Raw genomic sequence first — 20,617 nt, forward strand, 5'->3', positions numbered from 1 at the left:
CAGAGATCCCCCTTCCATGGAAGTTATTTCCTCGAAAATCCAAACACGCTGAAAATGTCCCCCGGAATAATCTTTATGCAAAATTGATTAAGCAAAGAGAAGGTAAGACAAATAATAATAATTTCGTATACAAATTCTATCAAATACTCCCAGTTTAAAATTTCCCCTGGAAAGTTCACCCCCGGAAGTTATACCCATGGAAACCCGCCCCAGGCACAAAATCCTCCCACACCCCCGAAAAATGCCTGAATACTTCCCAATAACAAATATGATACGCAAACTATGGACAAATTTGATAGCCTAAAGACTTATCCCCGTGGGCTGGGTGGGGTACATGTTATCTTCAAAGGCATAGTTTTGGGGCTTTTCAACTATGCTGAATAAAATGGCTATATCGAGAGTTTATTCGGACGATTCTGGGGGAAAATATTGGAGGGCTAGTTGCCTTCCAATATTTTTGGTAACTTAAAAAAGCAATAGAACTTTTAATTTCCATTCAAATGAGCCCTCTCCCGATGTCTAGGACCATTGGCTCGATACGATCTTTCTTCTGACAAAAACTAGAAAATTCTACGTTTTTGCAAATAGGAACTTGGAATCTCTACGCAGAATTCTCTGATATGCTGAAGCTGATGGTGCTATTTTTATTAGGATTCTTTTCTTTTAGGGGGTGTTTCCCCCCTTTTTCGAAAATCAGGCAAATTTTCTCAGGCGTGTAGTCTTTTATGGGTAATATTAAATTTAATTGAATTTATTTATAACCCGTTATAATACACATAAAAAATGGAGTACAATGTGAATAAAAGAAAAGAGAAAAAAATGACCTAAAAACTAAACAACGCCATCTTGCTTAAAAACAATTAAAACAAACAAAAGCAAAAGCAAAACATTCATTGTATCAAAATAGCACTCCATGGGTGCTGACCAATTCTACTATTAAAACTTCTATGCTTTTTCTGATAGAAGCATTCGGGTCTATGATGCCGTATCTTTTAATGACCCAGGAGTTGCTTGACCATGGTGGAAGGGCAAGCAGGTATTAGGCATACAGGAAATAGATTCACCGAAGCTCCTTCGTCTCAGTTATCGTAAATGTACGCCAAAAAGATGCAAGGTATAGGAAATTCGGGGGTGCAGAAGCATTGTAAAGTTTAGCTAGCAGTTTGCGGTTGAGTTGAAGTTTGTTTGCTACCAAGCAAGCCGTATGCAGTTGCTGTTCTACGCTGGAAATTAAGGATCAAGAGCCTTCTAGTTGCTTTAAGGGTGTCACCGATAGGAAACCCTAAATATTTCATTTGTGATTTTGGGGAAGCTGGCGCGCCGTTGAGATTAACAGTAAATCCTGATCGAGTTTCACCCCAGTTGAATAGAACCACGTCCGATTTTTCTCTATTGAATGTAAGGTTAATCTTAGCATAATCTTTACTTAAAATAGCAAAATTTCTTTCGAACGACACTTTTCGACTGGGGTTAAAAATATCATCTGCATAAGCGATAAGCGACACATCGATCCCTTTTAAAATATACGTTGGAACTGCGCTGGACTGGGCGTTCAGGATACAGTTATTGAAGGCAACTGAAGAAGTAAGGGCACCCTGTCTGAAGCCTCGATGGACTGGAATAATGAAACGTGTTATGGTCCCATCAGGTAGCCTGATTATAACAGCAAGATGGTTATACATATCATACAAAGCACGAATATCAGACGTGTCAACTCCACGTTTATATAGCTCAAAGAGAATTTGCGCGTGAATTAGAGAGTCGAAAGCACGACTTACATCCCTAGGACGAGCGAATCACCAGACTTATCAACATCTATAAGTATTGACGATAGTGCAGTAAGCGCGTGGGCACATCCTAGGCCTTTCTGGAAGCTAAACGGATATGGCAGCATGTAGCATTTTTCGCTAAGTTCTGGCATTACAAGTGTTTCAAAATCTTGCAGAAAGTAGTAGCAACTTTAATAGGCGATCTTATGTATTTGGAATTGACATAATAAGTCGATTCTTTTAATATATTTATTGATAACAAAAATCTGTTTTTTTAGAATTTCGGTAACTATTGAGCCGTTTCGCTCCTTACTTACAGTTAGTTACCGTGAACTCTTTGAAAGACCTCTGTATGCAAGCAATATGCTCTTTGAAGACCTCTGTGTGTAAGCAGTTGTCTTAGGGAACTAACAGATTGTTAATGTCAAAATTTTACGGACGATAATTATTCAAATCTAACTAATTAGTTTGGCTTATTTGTTTTCACGGTTGACGTGGCCACATTGACGAAAACGTGCCAACATTGACGAGACTGCCATTGGCTGTACTGCCCTAAGTACTATAATTCTGAAACAAGCAAAAGTAGAATCTTCGAACACCGGCTTTTAGTTACGAATCCAACTAAGATGGAATCAAGGAGCAACAAATCATTTATTATCGCATCCCTGGTAGTTCACGTTTCAACCAGGGGCAGGGGGTCAACTGCCAACATCCCAGACCTCGGTTTACCCCCTCCTCCAAGACCTCAGTCCCCCCAGCTAAAATTGAGTGTCTTCAAAAATATTGTCAAAACTAAGATAAGCCTGCATAATTCAAGCATCCACAAAAATGGGCCATTCTTTAGTAATTCTTTTGCATATCTTTACCTTCATGGCACCATGCGGCTGATTTTTAGTTTTCACTGTCATTTTCACTTGATTTGAGAAAATTGGCTCCACGGTTTTCGCCACCCCCAGGATTTTGACAAAATCCCACAATTAGTTTCAACTGATGCATATATTTTGTGTCACAATAGCATTTGCGCCTTATTTTGTTGTATAATACCTCCTATTCCTCCTCCCAGGATTGGCCTAAAGTACCGTATTTGGGAAAATTACCAATTATACATAAAAAGGGCAAGAATCTTACTGAGCCATCACTTGCACATAGGTCGTCGAATAGATGTTCCAGATTTTTTTTTTTTTTTTTTTTTTTACAGGGCCAGTCGACCAGCCTTTGTGCATCAAACCCTAGAATGACGATTATATATATATATAATAGCTGTTGGGGTGGCGCTTCGCGCCACCCCAACACCTAGTTGGTGGGGGCGCTTCGCGCCCCCCCAAGCCCCCCCGCGCGCGTAAGTCGTTACGCGCCATAATAGTTACGCGCCATTGTAGTTGTGTCCCTATGTCCCACCTGTGAATATAGATAGATATATATATATATATATATATATATATATATATATATATATATATATATATATATATATATATATATATATATATATATATATATATATATATATATATACATATATATGGTTTTAACTACGTAAAACTTGCGAATATACAACATTCTTTGCTGTACCATTGTCTTTGCATATAAATAGATTGTCAGGTTTACCGACTCTTGAACATGCAACATATAATGGTCCATGGGAAAACAATCTGTATTCAGATCTATACCTCATGATTCTAATGATTGCCCTTGAGCTTTGTTGATGGTGATTGCTAATCGACCATTCCCTGTCCCGGTGTCCCGGTCGTCATTTACATCCCCCTGTTTCCCCCGGTGTCCCCGTTGTAGTTGTGTCCCTGTGTCCCGGTCGTCATTTATATTCCCTGTGTCCCGGTCGTCATTTGTATCCCGGTGTCCCGGTCTGTATATACATTCGTTTTTTAGTTTTGTTTTTCTCCTTTATTTTTTTCCTTATTTTTTCTTTTTTAGCTTATTTAGATTTTTAGATTTTTTAGTTTTTTTATTAGTTTTTAGTTTTTTTTTCTTTTTAGTTTTTTTGTCCCGGTCGTCATTTATATCCCCCTGTTTCCCCCGGTGTCCCCGTTGTAGTTGTGTCCCTGTGTCCCGGTCGTCATTTATATTCCCTGTGTCCCGGTCGTCATTTGTATCCCGGTGTACCGGTCTGTATATACATTCGTTTTTTAGTTTTGTTTTTCTCCTTTATTTTTTTCCTTTTTTTCCTTTTTTAGTTTATTTAGATTTTTAGATTTTTTAGTTTTTTTATTAGTTTTTAGTTTTTTTTTTCTTTTTAGTTTTTTTTGTAGTTTTTACCTTCTTTTTAGTTTTGTTAATTTTTTTTTTTACTTATGTCCTGGTCGTCATTTATACTCCCTGTGTCCCGGTGCTTTGTTGATTGCTAATCGAACATTCCTTTTGTCCTGGTCGCTTTCTCTTTGAGTGTCGTCATTTATTTTTTTCTTTTTTAGTTCTTTTAGTTTTTACCTTTTTTAGTTTTTTTTAGTTTTTCAGATGAAAATTTTTTTTAGTTTTTTCCTTTTTTTCTTTTTAGTTTTTTATTGGTTTTTACCTTTATGTTAGCTTATTTTTCAGTTTTTTCCTTTTTTTTTAGTTTTTTTTTATTTTTTATTTTTTTTAGTTTTTTACCTTTTTTTAGTTTTTTTAGTTTTTTTAGTTTTTTAGCTTTTTTACTTTTTTTATTAGTTTTTAGTTTTTTTGTAGTTTTTGCCTTTTTTTAGTTTTTTCAGTTTTTTTTTTAGTTTTTTATTGGTTTTTACCTTTATTTTAGCTTATTTTTCAGTTTTTTCCTTTTTTTTAGTTTTTTACCTTTTTTTAGTTTTTTTAGTTTTTTAGCTTTTTTATTTTTTTTATTAGTTTTTAGTTTTTTTTGTAGTTTTTGCCTTTTTTTAGTTTTTTTAGTTTTTTAGCTTTTTTATTAGTTTTTAGTTTTTTTTGTAGTTTTTGCCTTTTTTTAGTTTTTTTAGTTTTTTAGCTTTTTTATTTTTTTTATTAGTTTTTAGTTTTTTTTGTAGTTTTTGCCTTTTTTTAGTTTTTTCAGTTTTGACGTCACCTGATCCAGTTTTTTCAGGTGACGTCACCTGATCCACGATCCACAGATCCACAGACAACTTATTTTTATATATATAGATAGTTTTTTTTTTTTTACTTATGTCCTGGTCGTCATTTATACTCCCTGTGTCCCGGTGCTTTGTTGATTGCTAATCGAACATTCCTTTTGTCCTGGTCGCTTTCTCTTTGAGTGTCGTCATTTATTTTTTTCTTTTTTAGTTCTTTTAGTTTTTACCTGTTTTAGTTTTTTTTAGTTTTTTAGATGAAAATTTTTTTTAGTTTTTTCCTTTTTTTCTTTTTAGTTTTTTATTGGTTTTTACCTTTATTTTAGCTTATTTTTCAGTTTTTTCCTTTTTTTTAGTTTTTTTTTATTTTTTATTTTTTTTTAGTTTTTTACCTTTTTTTAGTTTTTTTAGTTTTTTTAGTTTTTTAGCTTTTTTACTTTTTTTATTAGTTTTTAGTTTTTTTTGTAGTTTTTGCCTTTTTTTAGTTTTTTCAGTTTTTTTTTAGTTTTTTATTGGTTTTTACCTTTATTTTAGCTTATTTTTCAGTTTTTTCCTTTTTTTTAGTTTTTTTTTATTTTTTATTTTTTTTTAGTTTTTTACCTTTTTTTAGTTTTTTTAGTTTTTTTAGTTTTTTAGCTTTTTTATTTTTTTTATTAGTTTTTAGTTTTTTTTTGTAGTTTTTGCCTTTTTTTAGTTTTTTTAGTTTTTTAGCTTTTTTATTAGTTTTTAGTTTTTTTTTGTAGTTTTTGCCTTTTTTTAGTTTTTTAAGTTTTTTAGCTTTTTTATTTTTTTTATTAGTTTTTAGTTTTTTTTGTAGTTTTTGCCTTTTTTTAGTTTTTTCAGTTTTGACGTCACCTGATCCAGTTTTTTCAGGTGACGTCACCTGATCCACACATCCACAGACAGACAGACAACTTATTTTTATATATATAGATATATATATATATATATATATATATATATATATATATATATATATATATAATAATAATAATAATAATATGCATAGCCTACTAGCGGTGCTAAGTAATCCAACAAATCAAAAAAAAATCCACTTAGTTTTCTTCAACTTTTAACTAAAGTGTATGATTTAGCGTCACAAAAGTGGTAAGTGACATGCCACCCCTTCTCCAAGTTTAGTGTAAAGGATCAAATTCGGTAAACAATTGCCGATTATATTTACCGATTATCAGAGAAAAAAAAAAGATACATACTTGCAGGTCGGGGCTCAGACGGAATAATCTCAATTTTCCTCTTGGTGACAAAATCTTTAAGGAGACGCCGCGGATTCAAAATCCATAGTTCCTCAGGTCTAAAACAAACGCAAATATTAAATTAGAACAACCATCTACAACAATATAACTTAGTTTTAATTATATGTAATAGATCATATCTGCAATATGTTAAAAAGGCGAAGGGTAATAACTCGAAACTTCCAGGACGACTACTACTGCTATTGCGGCTGCAATTACAACTAGTTGCCACTACTTTGACGAAGTGTTGATTTCGGGGGATTTTGAAAGAAATCAAAACAATCTATGTCCAAGTTGGTTGTGAAAAGAGCGCAATCGTAATGTCTTAAGAACGGCTGAGGGTATTAAGCATAAACTTTTAGGGGACGTTGAAAAGTGCTTGGAGGACAAAAAGCCTCCCTTATCCTTTAAAAATCCCTCAGTGCCCTCCCTTATCCTCAATACTTACCGAAGTTTACAAATAGCCCACTTGTTCAAACTAGTCAAAAGTTCTAATAGCCACACCTTGGGGATACCATGGCCCCAACAGCGCCCAGGGAAAGGGTTGTAACTACTTGTCCCTGGATACAGGGTTATGTTTGTGGGATGTTTAACTACTCAGCTATGATGACATATCTGTTTCACAATTTATTTTCCTTGAGGCATTCCTTAAAATTAAGGAGATTGTTAGGTTTTGTAGGAAAAGGAGGTCAAGCGTGCAGCTGTTACTGAAATGACCAGAAAGAAATTTGTATCTTTTCCTTAGTCATGTTTATATACATTCATGCCGTATTTGAATATTAATTTATTAATTGTAGAAAAATACGATGATTTTGAGCTTCTAGAGGGTTAGAATTTTTAAGGGTTTGAATTTTTTTATTGGTTTCTTTGTTTATATTTGCCTATATCTCACTAAAGACTAGTTATATAGCTAAATATTAGTCATATTAGACAAGTCACAGTCATAGAGCCAAATATTAGTCAATATTAAGCACAGTCATGTAGGCGACTAGTTATATAGGCGACTAGTAAAGACTAGTTATATAATTAAATATTAGTCATATTAGACAAGTCACAGTCATAGAGCCAAATATTAGTCAATATTAAGCACAGTCATGTAGGCGACTAGTTATATAGGCGACTAGTAAAGACTAGTTATATAGTTAAATATTAGTCATATTAGACAAGTCACAGTCATAGAGCCAAATATTAGTCAATATTAAGCACAGTCATGTAGGCGACTAGTAAAGACTAGTTATATAGTTAAATATTAGTCATATTAGACAAGTCACAGTCATAGAGCCAAATATTAGTCAATATTAAGCACAGTCATGTAGGCGACTAGTTATATAGGCGACTAGTAAAGACTAGTTATATAGTTAAATATTAGTCATATTAGACAAGTCACAGTCATAGAGCCAAATATTAGTCAATATTAAGCACAGTCATGTAGGCGACTAGTAAAGACTAGTTATATAGTTAAATATTAGTCATATTAGACAAGTCACAGTCATAGAGCCAAATATTAGTCAATATTAAGCACAGTCATGTAGGCAAATTACAGTCATAAAGCTATTAGTAATATAGTCAACATATTAGCTAAGATAGTGCTGTAATCACTAGAGCCATATCATTTACTATTTTATAAGGCGTGAAGAAAAAAACACTGCACCCTTTTGCCAAAATTCTAACTCACCTTACCTCCATGTCGTCCCCTCAAAAAAAAACTTTCGTGGAATTCCAAGTCAATCCCCAAGCTATGAGATAAAACAGGATATACTTACCAAATTACGCTTAATATTACTTCGCCAATTACTTCAAATTGGATGAAACCTACCGCTAATTGGATGTGATTTCTACATTAATAAGATATAGTCACTTACCTTAGGGAGACTAATATTGGAACAAATAGAATTTTAAATATTTTACTTTAACTGAATTCGAATGACGTTCGATCCATAGTATTTTAAAAAACAGTTCGTAATGCAGGTTCTTTTGTCTCTTGGAGGCAGCATAGGAAGCCGTTTCTGTTAATGAACACATTTTTATCAAAATTCCTTGTCTTAGAGGTCCAATTACTATTGGGCCGAGTCGCTCCTTACTTACAGTTCGTTCCGACAAACTGTTCAATAACTGTTTGATTATTTCAAGTTAAATTAACGAAATAAATATGTAAGAATTTGCATTCAGATACGAGCTCACCGCTTATAACAAATTGGAGGGGTATTAATTTTCCAATTAGACTACAAATTTATTCACTATGCTGTAATTGGAGGGATGGATGGTAGAAACACTCGTTCTTAGGATTGGTGGCACCTGGGAACAAATAATTACAGAGCCTCCCTCTCTGCTCAAATACAAGCAAAAAAAAGAGCTAAGAGCTCATATGGCACTTGTGACGAGGTCGGAAGAGCCAAGAGCTCATACGGCATGAGCTCTAGCAAAATTCTAAGAATCAATAGATTGATTTAAAAGAAAAATCAGAGGATTTATACCGGTCAGGATTTAAAATAAGAGCTCTGAGACAAGAGGTCCTTCTAAATGTCAAAATTCACTAAGATCCGATCAACCATTTCGTACTTTAAAAATACCTCATTTTTTCAAGTTTTTCTTCTCCCTTCAGCCCCCCAAATGGTCGAATCGGGGAAATTGTGCAGGTCCCTGACACGTCTACCAATTTTTATCGTCCTAGCACGTCCAGAGGCAACTCGCCAAAGCACTGGGCCCTCCCTTAAATACCCCAAAGAGAGCGGATCCAGTCCAGTTACGTCAATCAGGTATCTACGACATTTGCTTATTCTACCCACCAAGTTTCATCCCGATCTCTCCACTCTAAGCGTTCTCCAAGATTTCCAGTTTCCCCCTCGAGCTCCCCACAATGTAACCCGACCTGGTCGGGATTTAAAATGATAGCTCTGAGACATGAATTTTTTTAAATATCAAAATTCATTAAGATCCGGTCACACGTTCGTAAGTTAAAAATACCTCAATTTTTTTAATTTCTCCGAATTACCCCCCCCCCCCCCCCCCAACTCCCCCAAAGAGAGCGGATTCAGTCCAGTTATGTCAATCACGTATCTAGAACTTGTCCTTATTCTTCTCACCAAGTTTCATCCCGATCTCTCCACCGTTTCCCCCTCCAACTCCACCCAATATCACCGGTTACGGTCGGGATTGAAAATAAGAGCTCTGAGACAAGAGGTCCTTCTAAATATCAAATTTCATTAAGATCCGATCACCCATTCGTAAGTTAAAAATACCTCATGTTATCAAGTCAATTTGTGCAGGTCTCTGACACGCCTACCAATTTTCATCGTCCTAGCACGTCCAGAAGCACCGAACTCACCAAAGCACTGGAAATCCCCACAACTCCCCAAAAGAGAGCAGATCCGTTATGTCAATCACGTATCTAGGACTTTTGATTATTTTTCCCACCAAGTTTCATCACGGTCCCTCCACTCTAAGCGCTTCCCCAGATTTCAGGTTTCCCCCTCCAACTCCCCCCAATGTCAACGGATCCGGTCGGGATTTAAGATAAGAGCTCCGAGACACACGATATCCTTCTAAATATCAAGTTTCATTAAAATCCGATTACCCGTTCGTAAGTTAAAAATACCTCATTTTTCTAATTTTTCTGAACTAACCATCCCCTCCCCCCCCCCCCAGATGGTCAAATCAGGTAAACGAATATTTATAATTTAATCTGGTCTGGTCGCTGATATGCCTGCCAAATTTCATCGCCCTAGCTCATCTGGAAGTGCCCAAACTAGCAAAACCGGGACAGAAAGACAGACCGACAGAAATTGCGATCGCTATAGGTCACTTGGTAAATACCAAATGCCACAAAAAAGCCTAATCAAAATGGAAAAAAAACTGATTAAGCTGAGCAACCCCCAGCACAGCTGGTGGGTTGCTCTCTGTTGTGAAAATACAAAATAACTGATGATCTGATATACGCTAAATAATATGGGTAACTTATAAAAGTGCAAACTGGCGTTAGTGTTGTAAAAAAAAAATCCCCATACATGGGGATTTTTGTCCAAATATCCAAATCTGGACAGAAAGCAAAAATTTGGCGAATGGCATGGAAAGTCAGAGAAACTATGACTTCATCGGAGGTTAGTACAGGTCAAGGATCCAAAGACTCCACGTCCTTTCCATATATGTCTCGTATAAATGTCTAGTTGTCTCCTAGAAATTCGACAAAAAAAAATCGTGATACAAACTAATGTTTGTTTATATACCCAGTTTTACATTTTCCTGCCGTTCGAAGGTAAGTGCCATTTTTTTTGGGGGGGGGGGTAGTAAAAAATTATAATAATTTTAATTAGAAGTGCCAAAGGATTTTGGAAAATTCAGACTTACGATGGGGGGTCAGGTCCCGAGCCCCTATTTTTTCATGACTGTTTAATATGTACTTTTTGCGGTTCTGAAAAATCATGGAACGTAGTGTAGGGTGAATTACAATTAGGCCTGGGTTGACAGCTGAATCAGGATCTCATTGATAAAGGATGTCTTTTTCTGAGCGGAGAATATCTTTAATACATTAGCTGTTTTAATAGATTTATGACCGGAAGATAGAAGCATTTTTAGAATTGTCTCGATTAGTCATTATTGTCTACTAAACGATAATTACTGTATTAATTAATTTATGTATTAACTAATTAATTAATGGTGTCTAGAATATGACAGCTTCTTGCAATTTCTTTTAATGTGGTAAAGTAAAATTAGTGCAATTTCAGCGATTAACAAAATTAGTACAGTAATAAAAGCCTGATCTTATCTTTGAAAAAAAACATAATTGCAACGTTGAAAAAAAGAAACATGAATGTGATTGAATGGGTGAGCAACTTACTCTTTCTAAAAATTGAACTGACATTAGCAAACGAATCTGAAAATGATGCTTTGCCTTTGCCTTAGCATGCAACATACAGAGCAGATACATGAGAGTCAAAAGAAGACAGAAAACTCTAATTGGCAGCTTTGGAACGAAATCGCTACAAAAGCTTGCTGACATCACTCGCTTTGATCGACTATGATAAAATAAAACTATAAAAAAATGCTAAGAAACACAAAATGTTAAATGACGTTGGAGACGGCGATACGATTTTTCATTCTTATAAGTAACTTTGATCTACACTCTATGGATTCTGTTCTGTTAACAGTTGTACACAATCACACCGTAATTTTCAGGTTAACCATTGATTGACTAAATCTCACCAACCGCGTCAATTATATCTCAGTCTTTGCAATATCGATGGAGTCTTAAGCTATGACCTCGTTGCCTATGGTATGTGGGTTCCTTTTGGCACATCCTTCTATCAAAAGCAGTAAGTGGTGATCAAATATTTATTCAGCTTTCATGTAGCGTTCAATCCGTGAGCATCTTGGTAGTTACCCGGTGAACAAAGTTTATCTTTCGGACCATTAACCTCTTAGACAAGAGCTAAGAGGTCATATGGCACTTGTGACGAGGCAAGAAGAGCCAAGAGCTCATATGGTATGAGCTCTAAAAAATTCTAAGAATCAATAGATTGATTTAAAAGGAAAATCAGAAGCTTAATGCCGGTCAGGATTTAAAATAAGAGCTCTGAGTCACGATGTGCTTCTAATTATCAAAATTCATTAAGATCCGACCACCCATTCGTAAGCTATAAATACCTATTTTTTTCTATTTTTTCCTCTCCCTTTAGCCCCCCAGATGGTCAAATCTGGGAAAACGACTTTATCAGGTCAATTTGTGCAGCTCCCTGACACGCCTACCGATTTTCATCGTCCTAGCACGTCCAGAAGCACCAAACTCGCTAAATCACTGAAGCCCTCCCCCAACTCCTCCAAAGAGAGCGAACCCCGTACGGTTACATCAATCACGTATAAAGGACATTTGCTTATTCTATCCACCAAGCTTCATCCCGATTCCTCCACTCCAAGTGTTTTCCAAGAATTCCCTCTAAAACTCCCCCCAATGTCAAAAGATCTGGTCGGAATTAGAAATAAGAGCTCTGAGACATGAATTCCTTCTAAATATCAAATTTCAGTAAGATCCGATCACCTATTCATAAGATAAAAATACCCCAATTTTCACATTTTCCAAGAATTCCGGTTTCCCCCTCAAACTCCCCCCAATGTCACAGGATCTGGTCAGAATTTAAAATTAGAGCTTTAAAGCACAAAATCCCTCTAAATATCAAATTTCATTAAGATCTGGTTACCCTTTCGTAAAATATGAAGTTTCATGAAGATCCGATCACTCCTTCGTAAGTTAATAATACGTCAATTTTTCTAATTTTTCAGAATTAACCCCCCCCCCCCAAATAGAGCAGATCCGTTCCAATTATTTAAATCACGTATCTAAGACTTCTGCTTATTTTCCCCACCAAGTTTCATCCCGATCCCTCCAATCTAAGCGTTTTCCATGATTTTAGGTTCCCCCATCCCAAAATCCCCCCAATGTCACCAGATCCGGTTGGGACTTAAAATAAGAGCTTTGATAATGATATCCTTCTAAATATAAAATTTCATTGAGATCCGATCACCGGTTCGTAAGTTAAAATACCTCATTTTTTCTAATTTTTCAGAATTAACCCCCCCCCCCCAACTACCCCAAAGAGAGCGAATCCGTTCCGGTTATGTCAATCACGTATCTAGGACTTGTGCTTATTTTTCCCACCAAGTTTCATCCCAATCCCTCCACTCTAAGTGTTTTCCAAGATTTTAGGTTTCCCCCTCCCAACTCCCCACCAATGTCACCAGATCCGGTCGGAATTTAAAATAACAGCTCTGAGACACGATATCCTTCCAAACATCAAATTTCATTAAGATCTGATCAACCGTTCGTAAGTTAAAAATACTTCATTTTTTCTATTTTTCCCGAATTAACGGGCCCCCCACTCCCCCCAAATGGTCAAATCGGGAAAACGACTATTTTTAATTTAATCTGGTCCGGTCCCTGATACGCCAGCCAAATTTCATCGTCCTAGCTTACCTGGAAGTGCCTAAAGTAGCAAAACCGGGACCGAGAGACCGACAGAATTTGCGATTGCTATATGTCACTTGGTTAATACCAAGTGCCATAAAAAGGATGGTTAGACAAAGACTAGTGAGTCCCGAATGTAGGCTGAGAGTCTTTTCGAACTCTCTGAAATATGGAGGGTGCAATTGCTCGTTCCATGCAGGAGTGGAAAAGCATGTCAAAAATGATACAGCTAATTAGAGTGAGAGCTGGTTTTGTCCTGACTGCTCCTCTAAGAAAATGACAGGTAAATTCTTTAAATTCACCTGTTTTGCCTTCACCTCACACCCCCTGTTCTCAAACTTCAAGAGCTAGGATGCTTAACATCCAACAGGAACTTAATTCACCCTTGATCCCCCTCTTGCAGGAGTTGATTCCAGCTTCTCCCTACCCCCCAGCATGAAGTGACGCCCCCTCCCCTCTTGAAGTTACATGTCAGACTGAGGGCACTACCATTTTTACCATCGATCCATCCTCTACTCTTGACACCACCAAAGGAAAACTAAAAACCTGTTTATAAGAGGTATATGTTCATACCGAACCCTAATCACGTTCTACCAGTGATAATATAACGTATACAAAACCCTATGTTAAAGATTTTGCTTGCCAGACAGAAATCTGCTCTACTGATCTTGAAATTCTTAAACCAGAGTCTGCGTTGTGATTTTTGAAATTAAAAGACAGACTAGAAGAGACATTAAGGTGCATTTTGTCCATTATTACTGACCCCCTATTTGTGATACAAAAGAATCATATTCTTCCCTAACTGGATATCTTCAATTTTTCCGACATTTCCTCTTCCTTTCAACCAAGCAAGACAAATCCAAAAAGTAATGAAGTAAATCAAGTGAATGTAAAAAAAAAATTGAAAATGCTAATATGGCCTTTCCAAATTCATTCGAGAGGTCAAGTGCAGTTGAACTAGTGTCTAACCAGGTTATTAGCAATGCCACTGACCGGAATCGTCAAGAAAAAAATATTGAAGCTGAATCAATTATTTATGAATGAAATAATCCCACAGACTATTACTATAGTAACTGAAAATGTTTCTGAATATGCAAGTAGCTTATTGGCTTCCGGTTGCATGCCAAAATGTGGCAACATAAAAGGTGGCAACAGCACTGCTATTTTAAGGACCAACAAGGTTAATGCTAAAGCGTGTGCAGATGATAATATAGTAATTGTTTTTGAGAAACTTGTGAAAAATGAAATGAAAGATAACACAAGAATAAGCAGGGGAAAATGTGATATGTAGCCATTTTATCATGGTCTCTGTAAGTTTTGACGGCAGTACAAGTTTCCACATATTTGTCGTAATTTTATCTTAGGTATTTGTATGTCCGATAAGTACAGTTGTGATCGTATTGACCTTTGTCCTGTTTTAGCTTGTAATGACAAATCGTGTTGTTTTGCACCAGTAGCAGAAGGTAGGTTTAAAATCCAACCTTTTTCAGGACGACGCCAAAAGCCTTCTTGACTCCCCTCCTCCCCTGGGTCGTGTTCCAGTCCACTTCCAGTCTTATCCCCCTGCATACCCGATGCAGAGCAGCATACCCCAAGAATCCATACCTCGAAAGCCCCCTTCGTCCCAGGTGCGTACCCGTAGTCAGTCGACCCAACCAATCAGATCACGTTACCCAGTTCGGACTATCCCCAGACCTTCCCTTACGCACATCCCTCCCAAAAATCCACATCCCTTAGACATGTGTCCTCTCCGTGCGTCCAAGAGTTTGATAACTGGTTCTGGCCTCCATCCGTATTTTGTCAAAATAAACCTGACACCTCCACTCTCAGACACCCTCCACCCTACTTCCCTTTCCCAGTATGACCTTGCCTTACCATCTTTCAAACAGTTCGTGGTAACGAACTGTAGTAAGGAGCGACCCGGCTCAATAGTAACCGATACTCTAAAGAATGGAATATTGATACCAATAGTTACATCGAAAAAATCGCATTTTAATGCTGATTTTAAATATATAAGTTTCATCAAGATTAGTCTTACCCATCAAAAGTTAAGAGCCTGAGAAAATATGCCTAATTTTAGAAAACAGGGGGAAACACCCCCTAAAAGTCATACGATTTTAACGAAAATCATACCATCAGATTCAGCGTATCAGAGAAAATTATTGTAGAAGTTTCAAGCCCCTATCTACAAAAATGTAGAATTTCGCATTTTTACCAGGAGACAAATCACGGATGCGTGATTATTCTTTTTTTGTTTTTTTTTTCCCAGGGGTAATCGTATCGACTCAGTGGTCCTAGAATGTCGCGAAAGGGCTCATTCTAACGGAAATTAAAAGTTCTAGTGCTCTTTTTAAGTGACCAAAAAGTTGGAGGCCCCTAGGCCCTCTCCCACGCTCATTTTTTCCCCAAAGTCACCGGATCAAAATTCTGAGATAGCCATTTTATTCACCATAGTTGAAAAACCTAATAACTATGTCTTTGGGGACGACTTACTCCCCCGCAGTCCCTGTGGGAGGGGCTGCAAGTTACAAACTTTGACCTGTGTTTACATATAGTAATGGTTACTGAGAAGTGTACAGACGTTTTCAGGGGGATTTTTTTGGGTTGGGGGGGGGAAGTTGAGGAGAGGGGTTACGTGGGAGGATCTTTCCATAGGGGAAGAGACTTTCAATGGAGGGGGTGCAGGATTTTCTAGCATTATTTAAAAAAAAACAATGAAAAAATAAATATGAAAAGTTTTTTCTACTGAAAGTGAGAAGCAGCATCAAAACTTAAATCGAACAGAAATTATTACGCATATGAGGGGTTCACCTCCTCGTTATACCTCGCTCTTTACGCTAAAGTATTTTCAGTAATTTCGACTATTTATTCTACGGCCTTTGTGATTGAGGGGCCATTCTTAAGGAATTGCGACAAAATTTAAGCTTTAATGTAAAGAGCGAGGTATCGACGAGGGGTGAGCCCCCTCATATACGCAATAAAAACATACGAATATAGAAGTTCGCTGCCTAATTTAATTCGTAAGTTACGTATATTTTTTACTTATGAAAACGTTCGTAAAAAATTATACGTTATAGTTGCTTTTTTAAGTAATCAAAAAATCGGAGGACAACTAGGCTTCCTCCCTTGGTCCATTTTTCTCAAAATCTTCCGAATAAAACTATGAAAAAGCCATTTAGCCCAAAAAAATTAATATGCAAATTTCGTGCTAATTATTTATGTGCGGAGAGCTAAGATCAAAACATGCATTATTTCAAAAACGTCCAGAAATTAAACAAAAAAAAAAACAAGTTTTTTTTTAAATGAAAGTAAGGAGCGACATTAAAACTTACAACGAACAAAAATTACTCCGTATATGAATGGGGCTTTTCCTCCTCAACGCCCCGCTCTTTACGTAGAGTTAAGAGAAAGAGTCAAACTCCTATACTCTCTAAACTATAGAAAGAAGAAAATCCCACCTTTTACAGACCTGAGACAATTCGAGAACATGAAATCCACTTCTACTTCCCATTAAATTGTTTTTCTTATTGACTCAATTGGGAAAACTCTCCAAAAACCTAATTACTGGCGAAATTTAATTTTCATTGATCTTCAAAAAGCATTTGACCTTGTTAACCACAATATTTTAGTTGAAAAACTTGTAACTGATTTCAATATTGATTCTTTCCTGGTTAAATTGGTTGCCTCCTTTTTATCAAATATATCACAGGTAGTCAAATATCAGAATCATTATTCCAGCCCCCTCCCTGTCCACAATGGAGTACCCCAAGGTATTCTCCTAGGTCCCCTCTTTTTTCTCTTATGATAAATAGCCTCGCTAAGGAATCTCCCGAAATTTGTAGATGACCTAATAGTTCTTGAAACCTGCTACGGAAACTTAGTAAGCAACCCTATGAGTATCCTCAAATGATATTGCAGGTGATGCTGCAGTCTTAGACAAAAAAGTGAACCCCTCCAAATCTATGATAATGCCAATATATTTCCTTAAAATTTCACCCCTTTTCCTCAACCCTATCCACCCAGATATTTCTGTGTCTTCCCTTAAATTACTTGGGGTTACAATTTCCTCTAATTTAAAGTGGGATATCCACGTTAAAGATATTGTCCATAAAGCAAATGTGTCTCTTCTTAAGCTCTTGAATAAATTTAACGTCCCCCCTTCCTATTCTTTAAGGATCTATACTTCCATTGTCCACTCGCATCTTGAATATGTTTGTCAAGTTCGACATCCTGGCATCTAGCGTGATGAATCGGAAAAAATTGAATCCATTCAAAAAAGAGCCCTGAGAATAATTTTTAAAGAAGCGGAGGTACCATACTCGCTCCTTCTAAAAAAGACCAAGCTGGAAACTCTTGAGCACTAGAGAGCAACGTTGTGTGTCCGCTTTGCAAAAAAGTCAGTAATAAACCTTCGCACGGAAAACATTTTCCCCAAAAGACACTCCCCATCCAGACACTGCTTGCCATGTACTGTTTCTTAACCCGTTCCTATCTTGTCCCCAATCCGTTGATTAACCTCCAGATATAATAAAACCTTTATCCTCTTCTTTACTGATAAAATAAACCACTAGTTTTTTTTTTTTTCTTTGATACTGGTGATACCCATGTTGTATGTTCGTTTGATTCTTTTGTTCCCACCCCCTTGAAACTTTCTTTTAAACTTTTTTAACATTAATTTTATCTCACTCTTTTTCAGTTTTGTTTTAGTTTTTACCTTTTTAACTTTCTGACATTTTGCCGCTAAATTTGTTACTATTTTTGTTTACTAATGAAATGCTTTGCCTTTCTGATTTGGTTGCTTTTGGCATTATTTAGCCAGTTTTTTAGTTGTTGTGCTATTTTTATGATTTATTTGTTTGGTCTTATGACTCCAAAATGCAAATTCGGTCGTTCGGGATTTGTAATAGACATTTTTTGAAATTAAAAATGTCTTATACCTTATCTTATATTTGAGCTTAAATTTTAGTTTTATTGTGGTTGTGTAAATATACAAGAATATCTACAAGTCACGGATCTCTCCCGCTATACATTTTGACAGGTTTTCAGGGCTTACATTTTGACAGGGTTTCAAGATTTACATTTTGACAGATTTCAGGGTTTACATTTTGACAGGATTTACATTTTGACAGGGTTTCAGATGGTATAAAAGTTCTGACAACAGCCAAGTTGCCTTTGGAGCAACCATAGCTACCCTGTTCATTTGAAATCTGATAAAATGATTGTACAAAACTTATGAAGTAATTGTGCCATACATAATCAAATACATAGGGTAAGGATAGTTTCCATTGGTTTAATTTCTGCTCAGTTTCACCATTAATACGCCCCCTCCTCCAATAAAAGTGGGAAGTACGAGCCCCTTTTGACAGCCACAACCAACAAGCTAAATTAAAGCTGACAAAATATAGGAAGAAATTACAGGCTAAAAATAAGCTAATTTATAGATGGATAAATATAGTCTATATTATAAGCTAAATTATAAATAGCTAAATAGAAGCTAAATTATTAGCTAAAATACATATTATATTTAATTATAAGCAAAATTATACGATGAAAATATGCTACATTACTGGGCTAGGCCTATAGAAAGGAAATTCTAATAAAAACTAAGTCTTTGAGCTTCCCAGTTAAACTAGATTTTTCTCATATAATCACCTTGTCACATTCGTCCCATTACAGATTCACATGTGGACTACTACGAAAAACGCTGTCAGTCGCGGCCAAGAAAAGAAACTATCCAATCAGAGTATGATTGTATGGTGATAAGAGAAACTCAAGTTCCTCTCGGGTTAAAAAAAAAGCAACGCCATCTAGCACTACTCCGTAGAATCAAAATGACTGTATAAAATTAATTTATTTACATTTTGAACCACATTTTTTTCTTATTATAGCAACAAATAGGACAAAAGGACAAATCCTTTTGTCCTTCCAAAAGGACAAATAGGTGTATTTAAATATTTATTTATTATTATTTTTTTGTAACTAGTCTACATTCTACATAATAGCCTAGCCCTAACTTTTTTACAAGAAATCAAATTGTTTCAAATAAGACAAATCTGTTTATTTTCATGAGATTTTAGGCTGGTTTTAAATAAACTAAGATTATATATATTCAGATTTTGTTTTTAATATTTGAATAGAAATCTTTATTTTTTCTAGTTCTGCTGGGAAACGTCGGACTATCAATGGGGCTAGCAGTTTTTAATTCCAAGTAAAACGGTAAAATTTTCTCCCTTATCATTTCCCCCGTGTTCTTCAATCTGGTCGTTCCAGTTTATCTTTAAATAAGAAAAGGAACGAACAAACAGGAAAAAAGATACTAGGGAAAAAACGTTGAATAGAAAGGGAACAAAAACGTACCTCATACAATTCCATAGCACACAAGGAAACCAAAGTACAACGCCAATTTCTGCAATTCGGAAAACCAGGTCGTGGGTGTTTCGACTAAATAGGCCGACTCTAAAAGATTTTGATTATTTAGCACTTATTCGCTGCCCTAGCAAACGCAAAATGCTAAAAAGTGAACTCTAGATCATGGTATGTTAAGCGGTTCAGTTACAAGGATGGTTAACACCTCTAAAAAGAAGAGAAATTTGATAGAAAAATATAGTAAAATTATTAAAGATTCAAAAATCCGAATTCTTTTTGTAATTATGGGTATATACAGTACCTAAATTTTTGGTGTCTTCCCAAATAGAAATGCTTCCAAGTGAGGGTTCTCCGAAATATCCCCAAAAATTCACTTTCGTATATACGCAATTATAAACACGAAATACAAGCCGTAAACAGTCGTCATCGTTAATTTTCTAGGAGACTTCAAAAGCTCAGTGTTTTTTTCAGGGGAAACTTGGGAACAGTGGATAACTGGGTACATGTCCTTATTTTGTAGAGTTTCCAAGTAATAACACAAGATTAGGAGATAATAAAGGGCTTTTGTGTTAAAATTAAAAAAAAAACTTGTTCTTAAAAAGGTAAATAGTTTTTTCATTCTTCAGGACACAAAAAGGACACAAGTACACAAAAAGGACACAAAAACAAAAGAAAAAATTAATGAAACAAATACAAGAAAGTTCATCAGAAACATGAAAAGCATTGATAACTAAACAACATTACGACAATAATGAATGTAATTAAGGAACCACTAATCTTTTTTCAGTAAAATTCTCACTTGCTACTAAACTAGTTTAACAGCATTGAAATCCACTCTCTTAAAAAATACCTCAAATCCCTTACCTTTCGATTCAGATTTCTCGATTCGATTTCTCAGATTTCCCTTTACACTACCGTTCGATTATATCAACTGAATATGAAATATCCTGGCTCATTTCCCTAGTTTTAGTTTTTGGTTCAGAATTGCTCTATTTACATACAAAAACTTTTTTTTTATTCACTTTTAGACGAATTTACTAGTCGACTAAATACTTTAGGGTTAAGAGAGATGAGGAGGAGCCCAGGTCAGAAACGTTACATCTCATCTTTCATTATAGTCCTAGCAGTCAATTACGTCAATTGAACTTGGAATTTCCTCACTAGTATTGGAAGACTAATTTTAATTTTCAATGACCAAATTACTGTAAACAGCCTCTTTTCACCCAAACTCAAGATGAC

General features: G+C 35.8%; 1 protein-coding gene across 5 annotated transcripts in view; it reads right to left on the reverse strand.

Annotated features, from left to right (window-relative positions):
- LOC136040575 (uncharacterized) overlaps positions 1 to 20,617 on the reverse strand; it is a 145,158-nt gene that overhangs the window by 60,881 nt on the left and 63,660 nt on the right. For all 5 annotated transcript variants that reach the window (XM_065724814.1, XM_065724811.1, XM_065724813.1 and 2 more), the window contains 2 exons: positions 19,370 to 19,468; positions 6,019 to 6,116 (listed from right to left, as the gene is read on the reverse strand). In XM_065724814.1, the coding sequence (XP_065580886.1) occupies positions 6,019 to 6,116; positions 19,370 to 19,468 (197 nt within the window). The remainder of the gene's footprint in view (positions 1 to 6,018; positions 6,117 to 19,369; positions 19,469 to 20,617) is intronic.

The sequence above is a fragment of the Artemia franciscana genome, chromosome 21, assembly GCF_032884065.1.
Source record: "Artemia franciscana chromosome 21, ASM3288406v1, whole genome shotgun sequence".
Classification (NCBI taxonomy): Eukaryota; Metazoa; Arthropoda; class Branchiopoda; order Anostraca; family Artemiidae; genus Artemia; species Artemia franciscana.